Raw genomic sequence first — 22,107 nt, forward strand, 5'->3', positions numbered from 1 at the left:
AATGGGTATTATAGCGTTCATGAGGTTAAACTAAGGAAGTAAAATATAGTATTCTTGATTCACAGCAGATTTTTTTCATCTACTTTGAAAAACACACATTCCGACACAAACATCGCTGACAATAATCACATGTGTCGTTCCAAACCAGACAGATGGATCTGTCTAAAACGATCATCGTTTTAAGTGTACGTCTGTGTGAGAGGTATAGAGACACACAAAGAGATTGCCATGAAATTGCATGAATTGTACGGGCGGTGCAGACATACAGTAAAGAGAGACAGAGGCTGTGTGTACGTTAACCCTTACCGAGCCAGCCAAGCCATTCTGGGCCACAACCTACAGTAGATGGATGGATGGACAATTATTGGCCAGAACTAGCTGATCAAACAAGCTCACAAAGTGTCACAACGCAAAGCGCAGAGATGTGATTTTTCACGAAGAGATTTGATATGAGAGAGAGAGAGAGAGAGAGAGAGAGAGAGAGAGAGAGAGAGAGAGAGAGAGAGAGAGAGAGAGAGAGAGAGAGAGAGAGAGAGAGAGAGAGAGAGAGAGAGAGAGAGAGAGAGAGAGAGAGAGATTTCCATGGGAAAGGCGACAGATAGTTGTTGTGTCGGTGAGGTAAGAAACCCTAGGGGGGGCTAACCTCACTGTTTCCATTGCTTACAATTTGAATGTATTAATATTAATGATTACAAAACAATTTAAAAGTGCATACTGGGTAGAAAATACTTTTTTTTTAAATAAAGCAAAGATAATAAAGCCAATACTCATGTGAAGGAAAAACAAAAACGAAAAGAGGTTTTAGAGAGAGAGAGAGCAGTAGGCTAATCTAGTACAGTAGGTAATCACTGAAGGACTGAAATACATTGGGATGGATGGATGGATGGATGGATGGATGGATGGATGGACTACATGCATGCTGCATGGGTGCATGGATGGAATGATGGGTGCATGAATGAAAGGGGCGGGGGGGAGGGAAGGCGAGGCATGGGGCCAGAGATTAAAAAAGCCTGGGGGACTTGTGAAGGAGTGTGCATTCAGTGGCTGCAGTGACCAGCAGTGGATGCCTCCTCGCATGCTGATGAACCCCCATCAATGGCTCCATGCACTCTCCTCCACCTCTCCAGAACCAACCAGGCCCCAACAATTATGGCCTATGCAGGGAAGAACATCACAGGGGTAACAGGGGGTGGAAGCATGGGTGTCGCACCAAATTCTGGGCCCTGGGTACAAGGATTCACTGCGGGCCCCCGCACAATTATTCTGTGCTTTAACTATTATATTGAAAAATAGCAGCTATACAAGCTCGCAGTGTGGCACGACTGCCGCGCTGCGAGCTTGTAGATCTGCTATTTTTGAAAAAAATTGAAAATTTGTCTTCGAATATTTCAAATGCTTCTAAGGTTTTTTGAAAAACCTATGTTTCTATGTCAGTGGTGCTCAGACTGTTTCATGTGAAGGACCCCCAAAATGATATTTATTTGGCCACAGACCCCCATCTCAAAATATTTAGTTCCAGGGACCCCCCAGAAGCAAAATTTTAGTTACAAAATAATGTTTGCTTAAAGAATAAAGATTTGCACACATTTTCACAACTTTTTCAAAAATATCAGATCTACAAGCTCGTATATTTGCTATTTTTCAATAGCTAAAGTATATAAAATAAATAAGGCCCCTCCACCTTGGGCCCTAGTAACTAGGTCCCCCCCTATGGCCAGTGACACCACTGGCTATAGGATCTGGACAAAAAGTGAACAAACATTCAGCGGAGGAAGTCCTTCACGTGGCTGAGAGCCGTCCATTCACCGAGAGTTGTATTGACTCGTGACTCTTTGTCTGTGATGTTCCAAAGGTCTGCGCTGTCCACGGTGACTGGCGTTTCTGTTCTGTCAACCCCTCTGTGTCGTGTGTCATATTTGTTGCCGTCCTTGACTTCCTGGAAAGCAAATTGAAAACAAGACAATTGGTTGGTCGGTTGTTTGGTTGAATACTTTATTTAAAATAATTTGTTAACAGCACAGGTAGTACAAAGGACTAAGGTTAAGTTACTGTAAATGGATGACATAAAAAGCCCCCATGGGGCCTGTTTCCATTGTGGTTCATTGTGTACTCAATTCATCAGTAAGACATGCACAGCATTTTATTGTGTGGTGTTCATTAATATGCGCTGTCCTGTCTAAATAGAGATATACATAAATAAATAATAATGAATAATAATAAGTAAAACAATACAATACAATAGGCCAGTGATATTCAACTGGAGGCCCGTGGGCCAAATTCTGCCCCAAATTTGGAGTTTTCTTGTGGCCCTGTAACACATTCCATATTCCCAAAATATATTCTGGATGGTTGGTTTTACAGGATGACATTTTCTTAAATACTTTTCATAACCGTTAACAAAAACTTGTGACATAAGCATGTTGCCCGCTATTTTCCAGTCCAGTATTCTGTGCTATAGTACAGAAGTATGTCAATTGCACAGTATAGGTAGGCTACTGGAGTCTGGACCATAATGCACATGGTGCATTACTGACTGCATCATACTGTACATTTACGCATGTGCCAGACCTTTTTTAGCGCACATGCTTTGATTTTGAAGTATGCATTTCAATATGTCCCTGACACGGAAGTGTCTTTGTGAGAAGAGTAGTAAGGGGCAGGGTGACATGGTTCTGAAGTGTTTCTATGATTGTATAAATGAAAGGTCTTTATATTTCAGTCCCTGGCTGATAAGGGCACAGGATATTGTGATATGTTTCATGAACCAGTAGTTGGGAGCATCATGACATGTGAGTCATCGTGTGAAACGCATTACGGTGTAAAAACTAATGGATGAGATGGAGAATTATTTCTTTGTGATGGACCAAAACCACTCAAAACTCAGAGGTACAGTAGCTACAAATGGAAGGAGGTATCACGACGCGTTGTCAGCTTGTAGTTCTGCTATTTTCAAACAATTTGTACTTTTACTTTTGGTACTTTATGAATATTTTGATGCCAACACTTTCATACCTTTACTCAAGTACATTTTGAATTTCCAGACTTTTACTTGTAACAAAGTATTTCTTGATACTTTACTTAAGTAATACATGTGAGTAGCCTACTTTTTCCACCACTGCTTTACACGTTGCATCAACAACACAGCAAGGGCTCTTTGAGTGCACGTCTGCCCCGACTATTGTTCCTCTCATAGGCCTGCTAACGCGTGGAGAATGGGAGAACAGGCACTCCTGAGCCAAAGCACAAAACAACTGCTGAGAAATAATCTAAAAGCAAGCAAGCGCAGGTTTCTGTCAAGTTGGAGAGAAATGGCCATGGTCGACCGGTGCAATGGGCCACCTTGGCTGAAATGGAATATTGAATTTGTGTGTGATTATATGCAAAAAAAAAGGGTTGTTATTTCAAAAAACATATTTTTACACTCGGTCACTGCCATGAAGAATAAGCATATATTCAATTCAGCAGGCATTCATGAAACACTTTAAAACAGACAAAAACAGCTAAACAGACGTTTAGCTTTTTTTGTAAATGATTGTTTAACCACTAGAAACCCAGCGTCCATGTCCTGGGGAGGAACATTAGCTAAAAAATAGCTGATCTACAAGCTCACAAGGTGTCACAATGTGAGGCATTGATCGGCAAGCTTTCATCTGTCTGTCTACAGTTGACTGTAGACAGACAGTCAGAGATCAAGCAGTAAATGTAGCAGTAATCACCAAAGCGCTCCGGCAACTTGCCCGTGTACCGAAATAGATGGGAGTGGATATACTTTTGAGGTCTGAGGCGTTAGGCTGTGATTTGTTGCACAGGGCAGGAGGAGTTGTCTAGGAAAATGTAATACATTTTTCAAGGGCTTCGACATGAGGCCTCTGTTTGTTCTCTGAACGCCGGAGTAGCATTGTGCTACAGCCTGGGTTCAAATGGGAGTGTTTGTGAGAGTATAATAGCGTTTTCTTTTGCACGAGCTTGCTAGCAGACAGTCAAGGGCTGACACCGAGGACAACACAGTGTTCTATACAGCATGTTCACTATATATATATCATTTAGCAGTTTAACCGTTCTGATTCCTTTATCTGTGGTGCTTAAAGTTTTTAATTGACTGTGGACCTCTCATCTCAAAATATTTTGTTCCAGGGACCCCCCAGAAGCAAAGATTTGAGTTAAGAATGTTCTCTTTAAAAGAATATATATATATTTATAAGATTTATAAGATTTGCACACATTTTCACGGGAAAAAAAGAAAGCAAAAAACAGTTCTACAAGCTCATAGTGTGGCACTCGGTGCCGCGCAATGAGCTTGTAGATCTGCTTTTTTTGTGTGTGCAAATCTTTGAATATATATTCTTTTAAAGCGAAACATATTTAACTCCAATCTTTGCCAAAGTATGAAAAATAATGGTTAGTGGTTACGTGACACAACTTTGTCGTTGTCTACGCCAGGCCGAAAGGCATGGCGATGCTATGTTTTACCCCGATTGGTAAAAATGCTATGAATTGTTGTAAAAACCATGCAACTATATGGTTGGTTTACCTTAAACACCCCTGCAAGTCCTCATCTTGGACCCACCACCACTTCAAACCTGAACCCTAAACGTGTTGACTAGACAGTCCTCAAGTAGCAAATGGGGCCTGTAATGTTCATCATTTACCTTGTGTGTGACAATGAGATTTGTCACGCGAGGCAAATCAATTTCTTCTGCCGTGTGATTATGATGATGATGATGATGATGGGGTAAAAGCTTTATATTGCGGCGCTGGGAGCTGCACTTAAGCTCAGCGGGTATAGGCGGAACAAAACGTAGCTCGCTTGTGAAAGGCATGTGACCCCGACGCTGACATCGGGATTTGCAGACAAAAAGTGCAGACAGGAGAAATTGTACGCCTTGGACCTTTACCTCGCCTCGGGCGAATTATAGCATTTAGTCTGGGTCACCCATGGTGACATTTCTGCTGTATTTGATTGCGGAGGTATATTAAAAAGCACCCGGTGATGATGAATCCCCAGCTGCGCTTATGGTCCTTTTCTTATTATCCTTAAATAACTGAATCACAGTTTTCTAACTGAACAAGACCATTCCTTTCTTTGCAGAGAATTCACAAACTCTGCAGATTGGCTATTGTTGGAGAAGAGATCAGCTGTAGATAGGGGGTCTTCAATGTCTTTAACAACCTCTAGCTGAGAGAGAGAGAGCGATGAAGCAGGGACCCCCACTACATTATTCTACATAATTATGTTGCAGATTGAACTTTTTCATAGATTTCATAATTAGCCTTATAGATGTATTTGACAGCACTGTCATCAGTGTTGTGTAAATTAATGTTTTTAGTTTTTGTTTACACATTATCTTATGTTGGATTCATGTTAATGTCGTACTTTACGACATTTAACCACTTCTCGCTTAGTAAACTTGACCGTTGGCTTTGTACTTGGTCTGCTCATTTTCCCCCTTCTACACCCAACCTTTTTTTTATGTTTTTTTATGAGTATAAATAACGTTGAGTCGCTGATTTGCAAATCTACAAAATATTTAACAACACACGTTGACTCTATTCCATCAGAAAATGTCGATAGAATGATCGCTAAGAAAATAAGCGGCATAGAGCGGCATCCTCCATATCGTCGTTGTCATGTGGAAACCTTGTATGTCCAAAACCTTCCTTTCATTGTTATTATTTTAAAAACAATTTAAAATAGTGAAAATAGCTGATCTACAAGCAACGCGAGGCGTTGTGTGCCTGTAGATCAGCTATTTTCACTACTTTTGTGCGACACTTTTGTATGATGTAGGGCTTTAATTTACAACAGAAAACATACAAATTTGAAACTTGGAGATACGAGCTTTCCCCCGGACAGCGACGATATGGCCGATCCTTCATTTGCGGCATGCCGACACATAAATCCAAATGAGCACGGAGGCCGACCCCGAGCGCATAGAAGATCGCATAAAAAAATAAATAAAAGTGAAGATGTCAATAATCATATCGATCCCGCGGCGCGGCGGCCCAAAAAACCTAATCTGTCTCCATTCCGGGGATTTTGATGGAACATTTATTTTTCCCCCCAACAATCCACCCGTCCTCACACATATCTTCATCTAGCCGTCATTAACGTGACATCTCAATTTTATGAGCCTATAATGTATATTTATAGCCCCTGTCTTAGTCTGGGGGGCCTCCGCCCCCCCCCCCTCCTGAAGCCAGTTGGAAGACTCATATGAAATCCAGCTGGGGCACGAGAGCTAACATGCTAACGTTCATGCCTGGCTTAGCATGAATGATGGTGATAGTGCTGATTTTGACAGAAAATTCCGTCATAGCCTTTTGAATGAGATTCCATTTAGTTTTTTTAGTCCCCCCAGGAATCCGCTATTCCGCGAACGCAGAAATTATTGCAGATTTCTCGACTACCCGCGGAATTCTCGGCCATTCGTGGATTTTTCTGCCGTCCGCGGAATAACAGTTGCGATTGCTGGCAGAAGGGCGGGAGTCGTTATTTTACTATGATAAAACAATTTGTAGATGGACACCTCACAGGACTTTGCTTCACAGGGCCCTGGGGGAATAGTTTGACTGGGACACTGGATGGTCCCACATTCCTGACAGAAACTGTGTCCTGACATATAGTTCCTCTATGCCTCTATGGTCCTGGCAATGACAATACTAATGCAGAAGAGAATACATATTACACCCATACCAGGTGTCCTCTAAAATGTAGTTAATATGGGCATGGTTAGATGACAATATAGTCTTTGCAACAGAAAGTAAAACAATAACAATTTAAAAATTGTATATTAGATTTTTATTCTGAAAAATGATTATTCGAATATTTGATCTAACCACTAATTACAATTAATTGTAGCTATTTCATGAATGGTTTTACTTGATTATTATGACCACATCATTTTTTTGTTTGAAAACTGGTCATTTTGGGTTGTTTTTTAATGTCCGCGGAATCAAGAATTGTTCTTTGCAGAATTCCGCAGAATCAGTATTATTATCGCGGAATCAGAACTTTTTCTCTAAGTTTTAGTCATATTCTAGTCATCTGAAATGTTTTAGGTTTATAGTCGACTAAATGTCATAAGATTTCAGTCGACTAAATCTACAGTTGATTTTGTCGACTAAAATTTGTTTTTGCAGGCCTCGATGGCGGCCAAGGTATAAAATATGGCTGAAGTGGTTTATGTATGTTTTATAATATTATAATTTATAATTTTGAAATAAATGTAGTGGAGTAAAAGTACAATATTTGGATCCGAGATGTTGTGGAGTAGAAGTAAATTATTTTGAAATTGGAAATATTCAAGTAAAGTAAACATACTTCAAAATTGTACTTGAGTACATTACTCATGTAAATGCGCTTAGTTACTTTACCCCACTGTCCCTTAGTTACCCCGTTATTCACACTAACCCCTACAGTATATCGTCACTGTCGGGCAGAAACCTTGTATCTCCAAGTTTCAAATTTGTAAAATCTTTTCGCAAAGTAAAGCACTGCTTCATCACACAAGGCCATCGCACAAAAGTAGAGAAAACAGCTGATCTGTGCAAGGCGTTGTGTGCTTGTACATCGGCTGTTTTCACTAGTTTAAATCGTTTTAAAAATGATAAATACAAAACCTTGTTTGTTTTGGACAAACAAGGTTTCCACCCGACAACGACGATTTGCATAAGCCAACCTGAATGTTTTTGTGACTGTAACTCCAACACTAAAACTAAGTTTTAACCAAAAACATTTAGCTCTTTCCACATAGGGACCAGAACAGTAGAGCAAAACATGCACGCACACACACATGCACGCACACACGCACGCACGCACACACACGCGTACGCACAACACACACATGCGCATGTGTAATTTATGACCAATATGCATAAACACAAATAAGCTGTGGACCACATGGCGCGTACTGTACATACGCTACATGCCCACGTGTAATTTGTGAGCGACACACAAGCACGCACACACGCACACACACACACACACACACACACACACACACACACACACACACACACACACACACACACACACACACACACACACACACACACAGGCGCGTATGTATATATAATACATGCCTTTGTTCTCTTTGATAATGCTCCATTCCATATGCTAACTATTTTCTCGGCGTGGAGTTTGTCTCTTTGGTGTTTGATGTAAACATTTGGATGAACATAGATGACTGGCCCCCAGCCCCATTCTAATGGCATAATAAAGCCCTTCCCCGCTCCTCTGCGCAGGGGGAGAGGACTGTGTGCCCTTCTACATCCCGTCATTAAGAAATGAACACAGCGGCGCGCTCCTCTGTACCCCCGTTGTGTCTCGCTCCTCCATCTAAAATGTTCAAACGCCATTTGATCTGCGAGAGGCAGCGCAGCTGGAGTCCATGTTACACTGCCGCAATGGAGGCTAGACAAATATGGGCATTCCAGCACGCGCACGCACACACATACTGTACACACACACACACACACACACACACACACACACACACACACACACACACACACACACACATACATGGAAACATGCACACACACACACACACACACACACACACACACACACACACACACACACACACACACACACACACACACACACACACAATCAAATGACACAAATCACATGCAAATAGTCAATATTTCCTAGAGATTATGCAAATCATCGTAGATTCGTTGAGCATTGATTTTGCACGTTGTGTTTATTGATTTAGCGTTACAGCCGTGTTTTTTTTGCCAAAGCATCTGTTTTGCGAGGACATAAATGTATGACCGTGAAAGCAGCTAGACTGTATATCTTGAGATGCAGTCTTCTACCAGACAACCTGTGATGTACAGTAACAAAGTACATTTACTTGCCTAAGTACAGTTGGCTACTGTACTTAAAGCTGTACTGTGGAAGCTGCTCAACTAGTGGTCAGTAGCGGTATTGCTTTTTTCGGCCGGAGTCGCCGCGGACCACCGGAACGGGGGTCCGCGGACCCCCGCGGCCGTCGCGAGCACCTCCGCCTCGCCGATACGATTCCGTAGAGCCGTCTCCCATCATTTTTAGACCAGGATTGAGGGAGTAGCAAGCAAGATTCCTTCACCAATGTAAACACAGTTGCTGAGGGAAGCTACTTCCTTTAGAGACAGCAAGACTCGCTGTGATTGGCCGGTGGTGTATGATCGGCGCTGTGATTGGCCGGTAGTGTATCATGTGGGAGATGACATCATTTTGCCGGGAAATTCTCCCCCCCTCACAACTCATAGAAAACATATAAAGAGAAGGCTTCAGAAGCTGAAAATAACAGAGTAGGGGTTCTAAAACTTTAGCGATTTAACAGTTAGGACAATTTTAAGATTTGTTTTATAAAAAAAGTTAGATGGTATAACTTTAAGCATTTTTTTTTTTAGTACCAGTACTTTGTATTAGCATTTTTGGATACTTGCCTGATGTGTTTTGAGCTTGTCGATCACCTATTTTCTGCCAAATCGTTCCCCACAATACGGATGCTGGCGTTTAAGTGGTAAGTATTGTTTAAGAGGATTGGTATGGTTAAAGTTAGGTGTGTGTGTGTGTGTGTGTGTGTGTGTGTGTGTGTGTGTGTGTGTGTGTGTGTGTGTGTGTGTGTGTGTGTGTGTGTGTGTGTGTGTGTGTGTGTGTGTGTGTGTGTGTGTGTGTGTGTGTACTTTGAGCCACTGTTTATGATCACAGGGTCTTCTTTTTTATGTGGTTGCATTACGCTGATAAGCATCAAATTGGGCCAATGAAATAAACATGATCAGCAGATGAAGCTATCAATTTACAATTTAGCATATACTGTAGCACCCTTAACCCTTTAACTGCCAGAGTTAAAACATTGTCTATCCGCCACAGAGTTTTCACTATGAAAACTAATAGAATATTGTTTTTTTCATGATCCATGCAACGAACGCTTTAAGCTCTCCTTATTCATATACTCTAGCTCCCACTGCTTGATGACTGTTTTGTTTTGCTCTGTGGAATTGTCTGCAATTAACTCATTGACTGCCACCATTAAAAGTGAACTATCAAGCTAGGTTGCCAAGCATTTCTTGATTTTTTACCATGTTTACCATTTTTTTTTTAATTCTGTCTAATGATGACTATGTCATGCCATGGCCCAGATGAAAGAGGATAACTTCTAGTTTCCACAGAAAAAATAATTATGTTTTTATCATGTACACTTCTTTAGTTATAGCCATTTGAAAACCCTTGTTTCACCAAAACCAAGCCCTCTCAGAATAACAACTGGAGAAAAAGAAGTTTTTGTGAATGGTCTCTTTTCAAGCAAACAACTCATTTTTTTTTACTCACAGCTCTTTATTTATTACATCAGATGCTTACTTTATGATTTGAAACAAAAACAATATTTTCTTACAGTGTAATGGGCACATTGTCTGTCCGTCCGTCACACGTCACACTTTTGCACGTCACATCGTATCTCCGCAACCGTTGCCCCGATCCATGCCAAATTTCGCACACACACTCCTTGCCTGCCAACCTACAACCTCCACCCATCAATTCTCACATGCCCCTCTTCTAGCGCCACCATGAGGCCGATTCTTGCAAAACACATTTTTGGACACTGCTCCTACAATATTTGCCCTCAAATCACGCAAATCGGTACACAGTATGTCTACACTCATCTCATCAACATGGATATGTCCCATTTAGCGCCACCTTCAGGCCGATTTTTCAAAACACATTTTTGGACACTACTCCTACAGATTTTGCCCTAAAATCACGCAAATCGCTACACAGTATGTCTACACTCATGTCATCAAAATGGATCTGTCCCATATAGCGCCACCATCAGGCCGATTTTTTCAAACACATTTTTGGACACTGCTCCTACAGAATTTGCCCTAAAATCACACAAATCGGTACACAGTATGTCTACACTCATGTCATCAAAATGTGTCTGTCTATCGTCGACGTCGAGCACCGCTTGCATGCTCATAGTCAATCTCTGCGTGGTACCGTTCGAAACAAAGCCTCCTGTGCAAAGGCACAAGACACAGAGGGCAGTAGAATGAGGTCTCACTCCTTTTCTTATGTATTTTGCTGCAGATGTAGCAGACCCTTGTAGGGTTTCTCCTTCGTGGTCTGGGCGGTATCTTCTCAGGGACATGGGCTGACCTCCTCACACTCCGAGGATCGGGCCAGAGGGGTTGGGTGGGTCGCGGGGTGCACCAGGCTTCGACAATGGCTTCGGTGAAGCTCAGGAGCTCCTATATACACACACACACACACACACACACACACACACACACACACACACACACACACACACACACATATATATATATACACACACACACACACACACACACACACACACACACACACACACACACACACACACATATATATATATATATATATATATATATATATATATATATATATATATACACACATATATATATATATATATATATATATATATATTTATATACACATATATACACACACATATATATATATATATATATATATATATATATATATATATATATATATATATATAAAATATCATTATTTTTATCTTACCTTTGCCTGTTCCTTTGCTTGAAGGTCTCTGTGTCCCAGTGCCTGACAGAGAAGCACTTCCTTGATCAGCTTCTGAAAACGCATACCAAAATAAAATACATTATTTACTCCTCAAATTGAATGAAAAGTTCTGTTTCCATGTGTGTGTGTGTGTGTGTGTGTGTGTGTGTGTGTGTGTGTGTGTGTGTGTGTGTGTGTGTGTGTGTGTGTGTGTGTGTGTGTGTGTGTGTGTGAAAAGCATCAATGCTATATGAGATACATAAAGGTTTGCTGTGGGTGTATGTGTACTATGGGTATGCAGGGGTACTGCATGGTGAAAATGGGAATATGTATTTTACTGTTATGGGTAATGACAAAACATCAATACCTTGACTAGAATAACTTGAACAGAAAAATACATTTATATTTGCCATTATGCTGTTTTATTTTGAACATATTGACATGGGAAATGTTTTAGGCATTTAGTAGACCCAGAGCGATTAGTTACTCATCTAAATAAATAAATACATTATACAGAATATACTGTGTGTGTGTGTGTGTGTGTGTGTGTGTGTGTGTGTGTGTGTGTGTGTGTGTGTGTGTGTGTGTGTGTGTGTGTGTGTGCACGCACGCGCAATGTGTGCTGCATGTGCACAACTTACGCGCATAGAAAGGGTCGTCTTTGCGGTTGCGTGTTGCTCTCCGGGGGTGCCACTCACAATCATCAGAGCCCTAGAATGGAGAGTTGCGTCACTCCCGTTCACTTCATGGGGCCAGGTCTTCTACGCACACATCTATTGGCGTATAGTGATAAACGGCCAACCGGAAGTTTACAAAATGCATTGAAGTCTATGAGGTGTAAAGTGACAATGAACCACGTGACCAGCGCTGTTTCTGACCCCGCGGTGACACCACTCTCTGATTATACTGCTCTGACAATCATCAGTGCTGCCGATGACATCATCTGCATCGGACACGGACCTAACACATCATTTGATCGAGTGAATAATTTAGCGAAAGTTAGTTAGTCAGGAAAGTAGGCTACAAAGTGATGCGCTGTGAACTTGCACTGCTATCTGCTGTTTTTGAATGGATCAATGATATGGATAATACATACATCTCACTCTGGGACTGGGAGAGCGTCTCGATGTTATCTCTCGGCGACATGGGCATGGCAGAGCGTTCTTCGCGTGGCCTCACGCAAGCCACCGATTCCGGCGTGAGGAGTGCGGGCAGTGGAGCCATGTCTGCCCGCGGTGTGTGTTGTTGGGACGGCGGCGCCGCCTCATCCGTCTCGTACTCCGTATCCGTCTCCGGACGGGGCAAATTGGCGATTAGAAAGGCATCCATGGTGATCTGACCAGGACCGGGGTTCGATGGAGGCCCACTAGCCCCTCGCCCGCGTCCAGGGATCGGGCTGGTTCGCGACGGGAACCAGAATCAGAGGCGACCGGCGAACCATGGCTAGCCGTCGGGCGCTTGCTGTGCCGCGGTGAGGGCATGAAACCCGCTCACAAACAGAAAAAGAAAACTACACGAATGAAACTATAGGATTACTGATCTACTGACACTAAACGGCACTGGACTTATCTGTCTCTCTCTGTGTGTGTGTGTGTGTTACACCAACGCTCTCCTCATCACACTGAGGTAAGTTTATGTTGAAACCTTTATAACACTTTGAGTGTTGATTTGTCAATGCTTTCATCTGGGAGGTGTTGCTGTGTTGTTGATGTGTTTGTGTTGGCTTGTTTTGGTATAGAGAGGCCTGAGAGGCCGGGCGGTTGCTACGAGGCTCTGATGTAGCCATTGTTTTCTTGCTGGGTCTTACCGTTTTGGTAAACTTTTGTTGTAGAAACTTTGAACTTTTTTGTGTGGGTATGGATTTGTGTGTGGGTTAGAGTTAGGGTGACCCAGTGCAGCAGGTCACAGCTTTTCAAGTGAAAATGTTTTTGATTCATGCAGAATGGTCTGCTTGAAGATCTGCTAGTTTTGTTTCACCACTGCTGCGGCCGCGCCGCACTGTGTCGGCAGAACTGAAGCCGTGTCCTGATAAATGAGTTCACTTTGGGTCATGGGGACTGGGGAGGTCGATTTCTCCTTTGTTTTCAAACAAGCTGACTTTGATGTGTGATTTTTAACCACCCTTTTATCATAGAAACATGACATTTTGTAACAGGCTAGGGGAAAGTGTACTTTTGCATAAACCTTGAAAACAGCCCCAACTCGTGAAACTCGGGCGACGCAGCCTCAGACAATGGAAATAACTCGGGAAACTCGTGGCGGCGCAGTCAATGAGTTAATAGACGCATCTGACTCAGTGTGCAAGGTGGGTGGTGTGCAATTTATGGATCGAATACATCTATCTGAAAACAGGGATTTCAGTGGGCAGGATCCTTAAGTGTGAGCAAACAAGGTGTGAATAATACAGGCCAGGAGGAGTCTCCCTGTTTGTTGTAATCTCTCTGCTGACAGAGCACCATTACTTTAGACGTGTCTCTGCCGTAAATGTAATTAACTCTCGCTGATCCACCACACTCTGACTCAGGGCCAGATTAAATCACTGGTTGAGTGCGTGGACGTGTGTGTGTGTGTGTGTGTGTGTGCGTGCTTGCGTGCCTGTGTTGCAGGGGTGTCACACCAAATTCTGGGCCCTGGGTACATGGATTCACTTCAATTATTTTGTGCTTTAACTATTGAAAAATAGCAGATATACAAGCTTGGTGCTGCGCTGCAAGCTTGTACAGTAGATCTGCTATTTTTGAAAAATCGTGAAAATTTGTGCGAGGTTTTTTTTTGTTGAAAGACCTATGTTTCTATGTCAGTGGTGCTCAAACGTTTTCATGTGAAGGACCCCCAAAATGATATATATTTGGCCAGGGACCCCCATCTCAAAATATTTACTTCCAGGGACCCCCCAGAAGCAACATTTGAGTTACAAACGTTCGCTTAAAAAATACATATATTCAAAGATTTGCACACATTTTGACTTTTTCAAAAATAGCAGATGTACAAGATCGCAGCGCGGCACTCGGTGCCGTGCTGTGAGCTTGTATATCTGCTATTTTTCAATAGCTAAAATATATAAAATAATTAAGGGCCCTCCATCTTGGGCCCTAGTAACTACCACTCCCCCCCCCCCGTGTGTTGCTCACACATTACACACTCTCTGTGATAGACCGCCACTTCTTTGTGCGTGCGTACGTGCGTGTGTGTGTGTGTGTGTGTGTGTGTGTGTGTGTGGGCGTCTGTGTCACTCACCAGTTACACGTGGGCATGTAGCCTATGTATGTGGTCCACGCCTGTGTCTGTGTGTCTATGTGTTTTGGTCATAAATTACACAATGCGCATGTTTGCATGTGCATTGGTCACAAATCACAGCTCCTGGCTTTCCGACAAACATGGCCTTGCATGGCTCCGTTCGCCTCTCATTGGTTAATCCACAAGTAACATGGTCAGCGTGATTTAGTGACCTGTGGCGTTTGCTGACCGAGCCATTGACTTGGCAATGAACATTACACAAGTAGAGATATGGAGTCGAGATACACGGTTTCTGACAGACTTGCAAAGACAGACGATCATTCCACATTATTAGGCCTGTCATAATTATATTATCGCAGTTATTTCAGTTAATCGCGATAATGTTTTACATAATCGTCATAATCGTTTCCATGTTGAAAAAAAGCAGAAATAGCAGCTCTTTCCGCAATGTTTAAATAATGAAATAATTATGTCAATTTCTTTGTATACTTAGGTTATTTGTCATATCCGCCCTGTGCAATGTTTAATTACGATGCCTAAAAGGCAATCAGAAATGACATTTGATGATCCAATGTTCAATACCAAAACACAATTAAATCGTTAATCACAATTATTTGCGTGACAATTAGCCTAACTGTCAAACTTATATTTGCAATCGCAACAGCCCTACTGGAAGTCTGGAAGTACACCTCCCAGAGAACGGGAGCAGTCATCTGTTTGTCATTTCTGTTCAAGAAAAACATATTTAACATATTCCTAACATTTTATTTTAGAATTTCCATTTCATGATAAGCAGCAAGCTATATATATATTTGCTTTGATTATTTTTGCTTTATATCAGGACAAATCTACGAAACTGTAAAGACGAAACGGAAGTGGGGAGGGGGCGGCACATACTGTACGCTTTATCCTCTGATCATTTTCAGAGCTTACGTTGCTCCAGACTAGGGATGGGACGATAGGAAAATGTCATATCACGATTATTGTGACAAAAGAAATCGCGATTTACGATATTATCGCGATAATCGGAATCCATTATCCTGGCGCAGAACATTTGCCAAAAAAATAGCAGATCTACAAGCTCACAACGCGTAGAATGCGACGCGTTGTGAGCTTGTAGATCAGCATTTTTTTGGAAAAGACATTTGATAGAGTGAAAAAAATACTTTATCAAGTACGTATATTACCTTTTACCAATTAGGGTTTAAGTGGTACCGGATATACAGCTCGGCAAATAAAACGGAAGTCGATATCACGATAAATTAAATCTCCACATTACGATTATCATGAGTGTTTTTTATCACGATAAACAATAATATCGCTTATCGTCCCATCCCTACTCCAGACTGTATGACGGAAGCGTTCGAGAATTGTGGCAGAAAACAGTCTGGCTCACGAGACCAGCCTTACGGCAATGATAATTATGTAACCGTTTTGAGCGCCACACTGACGTCACTTCCTTCCTCTCTGCCCGCAGGTCAGTTGGCGGCGGGGACGTGTGAGATCGTCACTCTGGACCGCGACAGCAGTCAGCCGAGGCGGACCATCGCGCGGCAGACGGCGAGGTGCGCCTGCAAGAAGGGACAGATTGCCGGCACCACAAGAGCCAGACCAGCCTGTGTAGACGGTAAGATGCCAGCACGTTTCTAACCATCGCCCCTTCTTCTTCCTGCTGGTGGCACTTCAGAGCCACAGGTGATCGAGAGACCAAACACAGTGGGTGTGAGTGCCAGCCAGCAAGCCGAGGAAGGGAAAACGGGAATGGAAATAATAATAAATCATAAGGATTTTTGTTTGGATTGGGGGATGTGGGATTGTTGTTGTCCGCCCAACACCCATGCTAAATACCTTACTTACTTATCGTCGTTGTCGGGCAGAAACCTCGTATCTCCGAGTTTCAAATGTGTATGTTCTTTCGCAAAGTAAAGCCCTGCTTCATCGTACAAGGCCGTCACACAAAAGTAGTGAAAACAGCAGATCTACACGCACACAACGCCTCGCGGTGCGAGGCGTTGTGTGCTTGTAGATCGGCTGTTTTCACTAGTTTAAATATTTTTTTAATGAAAAATGCAAAACAAACGGTTTTGGACATACAAGGTTTTCACCCTACAACGACGTTATGACTGACAAATTCAATCATACATACAGTATTACATTATTGTAGTGGTTCTCAACGTGAGGTCCAGCTATACCTCTGGGTTACTTGAGGGGGTTCCAACAAAATGGACCCTTACAGTTCTGTAACTCTCATAGTTATGCTGGTCCTTGAAATCAAAACATTAGAGAACCACCAGTGTTGTAATTGTATAGCAGATGTGAAGTCACACATACCAGCTCTCGACTCAGTGTGATAAAAAAAAAAGAAAGAAAAAAAGTTCCGATTGGGATTGGAACCGGTTCCGGTTCCTCAGGGTTGGATCCGATCCCAGCCCTAAATTCCCAACAGGGTTCTCCAGACTTCCCATCTGATCTGAGGGTTCTGCTCCCTTATGGGTGAGACACAGAACGGACCAAACGGAAGAGCGAGATGCCATGCTCGCAAATAAGCAGATCTACAAGCTCACACTGCATCGCTCTGGTTACATGTTGTGAACTTGTAGATCGGCCCTTTTTGGGCACAAGTGTGTAGAGCTTCAATTTCACATTGCACACGGTTAGAAGCGCGCAGAGAAGCAAAAATGTTAACACAGTCCACATGAATTATGTATCTGGTAAGTTCCTCTCAGTGGTGGGAGAAGCACTCTGATTATTTACTTGAGCCTGTAGTCAAAATGTACTTGAATCAAAGTTCAAAAGTATTGGCATCAGAAAATGCTTACAGTTTGAAAAGTAATATAACTCATTACGCAGAATGTGACACTTCACAATATTTCAAAATGTATTAAAAAAATCATTACAAAATAGCCGGTCTATTAGCTAACACCGCGCCTTGATGCAACGCGGTATGAGGCTGTAGATCGGTTATTTGAAATTTTGCATGTTTTGTTTTAAGCCATTTAGGCCTAGAATTATTTAATGTTTTAACTATTGAAAAATAGCGCTGTGAGCTTGTAGATCTGCAATTTTTTTTTAAATCATGAACATTTTTGCAAATCTTTGAATATCTCAATTTTAAAGTGAACATTTGTAACTCAAATATTTGCTTTTGGGGGGTCCGTTGACACGAAAGAGTTTGAGAACCACTGACGTAGAAACGTGTTTTTCATAGAATCGGGTCAAAATTCTAATGTTCCCGATTTTTCAAAAATAGCAGATCTACAAGCTCGCAGCGCGGCACTCGGTGCCGCGCTGTGAGCTTGTAGATCTGCTATTTAGAGCTTGTAGATCTGCTATTTATCAATGGTTAAAGCATAAAATAATATTACGCAATAATGCGTAAAATGAGTTGCACGCTGAGGAAGGCCCACGGGGCCGAAACGTCCTGTGTTTGTGTGCTGCTGCTGCTGCTGGTGGGAAACGCCTTCAATAAACTATGAAGAATTCGTTCCAAAGTGAGTGCTGGTGTCCTTGCCTTAAAGGAGTAGTTCACCCCCAAAATGTTTTTTTTTCTCTATTGATTACTCATGCCATGGAGAGTAGAGTTCAATAATATTTTTTGTTTTTTGTCAGAATTCCTAAGACAAAAATTTGATTAGAGTAAATTTACCCCCATTGATTCCGGATGGGGACCCGTTTCGAAACGGGAACTACTCCTTTAAAGTTCCTTGTTTTAATAATCAAAATCTCATAGGAAACTAGCAACTAAAGCTGTCAAATAATTGTGGCGGAGTGAAAGATATTTGCCTCTGAGATGTACAGTAGTAGAGTTGAAGTAAAAGTATTGAAAATTGGTCAAAAAGTAAAAAGAAAATGCATTGAAATTGGACTTTACAGTACTTACATAATACATGTAGCCTATAGTTAGTTACTTCACCACCACTGGTGTCTTCTGTCCCTGAGCCGGGAGAGAAGACTCTCTCTCTCTCTCTCTCTCTCTCTCTCTCTCTCTCTCTCTCAAAAAAAAAGTTGGAATTCAAGGCATCATCTGGTGTTGGTGACGGCAACAGTTGCATGGCATTTCATCACCTGCGTTCCTCCTCTGTTTTGGGATGCCAACCGGGGACAATGGCACCAAACAGCTGGTAGAAACATCATCATCATCATTCTCAGTGGGGATACGGTGTACTGACTGTGCTCGGTCCATCTATATTTCAGCTTGTGTACAATTTGTATGCGTTTGTTGTAATATATCGCTGCAGTTGGGGCGGAATAACCTCAGATCTCCATATTTCAACTTTTTTTCTTTTCCCCCCCGTAAATTAATGCCCTACTTTGGCATTTCTTTTGCTGCTTTTGTGTGATATGTGGTATCTACAAGCTCACAACATGTATGCTGTGTTTTGCTAAATGTTATTATTAGTTTTTTTGTGAAAGTGGTTAATTCTGTTTGTGGGCATTATAAATATTTAATACATTAAATGCAGCTTTTAACAAGAGCTTATGATTAAATTACAATAACTCAGGCACTGTACTTAAGTACAATTCGTAGGTAGTTTTACTCTACTGGAGTATTGCCAATTTTCTTACATCTGCTCCACTACATCTCAGAAACAAATATTGTACTTTTACTCCTGTTCAATGATGTGAAAACATTAGTTACCAGTTACTTTGTAGATTTTGATTATTATTACAAAACATAATTGACCACTTCAGCCCTATACATTTGTTAGTACTGTTTCAAAAGTAACAGTTTCTGGACATACAGTACTGTCAGTACAAGGTTTCCTCCCGACGGCAGTGGCATTCTTTTAGGCGTGGCGCCTATTAGTTTATGGTGGATAAAACAAAAGGCCAATGCAGGACGGGCCTAGTACACATTCCTCTGAATTTGAAAAGGTTATAGACTTGAGAGATGGCGGCTGGGGCTCAGAAGCGTGCTTGTTGTGCTCTGGCACGATGAGGATGTATTTCTATTTCCAGGTATAGTGGCAGATTTCTGCTTTTGATGTTGCGTGAAAATGCTACCTGATTACTGTGACCTGGTTTGTTGCCAACCCGCAGAAAAGGGGGCCATTCTGCCATTTCATCTCAGTTGTTGTTGTTCTACTGTAAATGTTGATAGAAAAAACGTACTCACTGCAAATTACCACCAAAGATGGGGGGGGTTCAATTCCTTTAGGATTTTAACCATTCCGGTTCCTTAACCCTTTTGACCGCCAGAATTAAAACATTGTCTAAACCGTGTTTGCTAGCATTCAGAGTGTCTCTGGGTTACTTGAGGGGGTTCCAAATGGATGGCTGAGACTGCACAAATGGAACCAAATGGACCTTTACTGTTCCATCTGTACGCTCTTAGAGTTACGGTGGTCCTTGAAATTAAACCTGCGGTATTGTTATTGTCCACATGCAGTACATTACCAGCTCTGACAGTGTGATGAAACTGGTTCCGGAAACGGTTCCTCCAAATGTGATGGAACCTATTCAGGTTCTTCAATGTTGGATTTGGTTCCTCTGGCTCCGGTTTCCAACCCTACTCATCAAATCACCCGCCTTGGTGGGAATTTATTCAACTAGCCATGATCCAGTGTGGGGATTCTTACTGTTTTAGTGTGTTCTTCTGTGGGATTTCAGCGTTTGGATGTGCCCCCTCCAAAGTAGAACTGGTCACAACCGTTTCGATGCTTACAATGATCACGGGGAGTTAGCTTTGATGCTTCTCAGAAATAATTCATGCGTACCTTAGACTAGTGTGTGACCTTTACTGGCGTGGCGTGTGCTGAATGTTTGTGTCAGTCTGGATCTCAGTTGGGGTTGATCAGGTCACTTTTTGTTTTCTTGGTTTGTCCTAGAAAAATACACTGTGCTTAACTTGTTGACTGCCAGGCGCCGCTAGTGGCCGCTAGAGTGCCAGCCATTCTCCCGTAGGCATTCACTTTCACATCCGGGTCGCCAGCCAGAACTGCCTTGGCTTTTCACTGGAATGAGTGCTATGCTAGCGAGCCGGAGGAAGTTAGCTATCAGTTAGCAATCGACTATATAATTTTTTAGAAGAGCGATCTAAAGTTATTCAGCCGCAAAAAAAAAAATCTGCTGGCCTCGGAACACAATTCGGAGAAAATCCGCTGTAAAGATGTGTTTTTCTATTGGAGTGGGCGGCGTGGTGCGGCCTTTTTTTCCCATTACGGGCCGTGGCTTCGTTGATGCCTCCGATTATTTAATTCATTTTACTAAAGGAACCGAAAAATTTCGGTTCTTGTAATCCTTAATACGTCTTGCAAAAACAGCGTTTTTTTGGGGGGGGCTCTAAACTTTTTTCTAAACCATTTTCAATGGATTAAATCATCAGGACAAGTAGAATGGCTCGTTGGGAAGCGGTGGAGGAGCCAGGACCACCCACGTCGCTACTAGCAGCTCAGGGTAAGCGAAATAGATAAAAAAAATAGTATTGGAATGGAAAAAAGAACCGAAATTATTCGGTTTTAGCACTGTAAGAGTTAAAATACAACATTTCAAATTGAAACTAGAAAGTACTGTTCCTGAAGAAACAGTGTGAGATTGCTAGGAATGTTGATAGTGTTAAAGGTTTTAAGTATTAGTAGTGTTAAAAGTTTTAAAGTATTACTAGTGCTAAAGGTTTTAAAAAATAGTTAAAGTGTTAATAGTGTAGGACTAATGAAGGACTAGTTACTGTAGCTGCAAAAAAAGTGAAATACAAAAGTGAAATATCTCTAAAAGTTCTGTTCAAATGGTAGCCGATATGTCCTACTACACGCAGGCCGAACAAAGTGTCTTGCTAAAAGTATGAAGGAGTACAGTAGTTATGGCCCAAAACAACAGGATGTGGGAATAATATCAGCGTGATCGCTAACGCTCATCGTTGAGAAATGAACCCTGGCAGGATGATAAGACCCCGATGCAAAGCAGAGGGGTTTTATTATCCTGAACCTGATTGTTACATGGCTACTTAATAAAGAAATTAAGACATTGACTCAAAAGTAACAGCAAAAGTTTTATCGAAGTATAAAACATTCTTGGAGCGATGTTTGGCTGTAGACGACATCTTGTGTTTGTGTATGGCAGTAGTAATATAGGCATAGTTTTTTTTTCTATAAATAGCCCTTCTAAAAATAGCCCTTCTAAAAATAGCACTTCTAAAAATAGCCCTTCTATTAATATAGGATTATTAATAGTATTTCTAAAAATAATATTTGACATCTGTTAGGGTGGGTGTGGGGTTAGAGGGGTGGTTGTGATTGACAGGTGACATCTGGTGGATAGAGAGGGGAGGGGTGGTGTTGTGTGTGGTCCGTGGAGGTGTCAATTCTCAC

The 22,107-nt window shown here is 41.9% G+C and overlaps 1 protein-coding gene across 1 annotated transcript in view; it reads left to right on the top strand.

Annotated features, from left to right (window-relative positions):
* Window positions 1-22,107, top strand: part of LOC308294338 (chemokine-like protein TAFA-5) — a gene marked incomplete at both ends in the record, with an annotated part of 218,002 nt that overhangs the window by 125,788 nt on the left and 70,107 nt on the right. Inside the window, one exon of the mRNA XM_080737067.1 lies at window positions 16,278-16,427. Within this exon, the coding sequence (XP_080593193.1) occupies window positions 16,278-16,427 (150 nt within the window). The remainder of the gene's footprint in view (window positions 1-16,277; window positions 16,428-22,107) is intronic.

Source organism: Nannobrachium achirus (genome assembly GCF_963921795.1).
Source record: "Nannobrachium achirus genome assembly, chromosome: 11".
Classification (NCBI taxonomy): Eukaryota; Metazoa; Chordata; class Actinopteri; order Myctophiformes; family Myctophidae; genus Nannobrachium; species Nannobrachium achirus.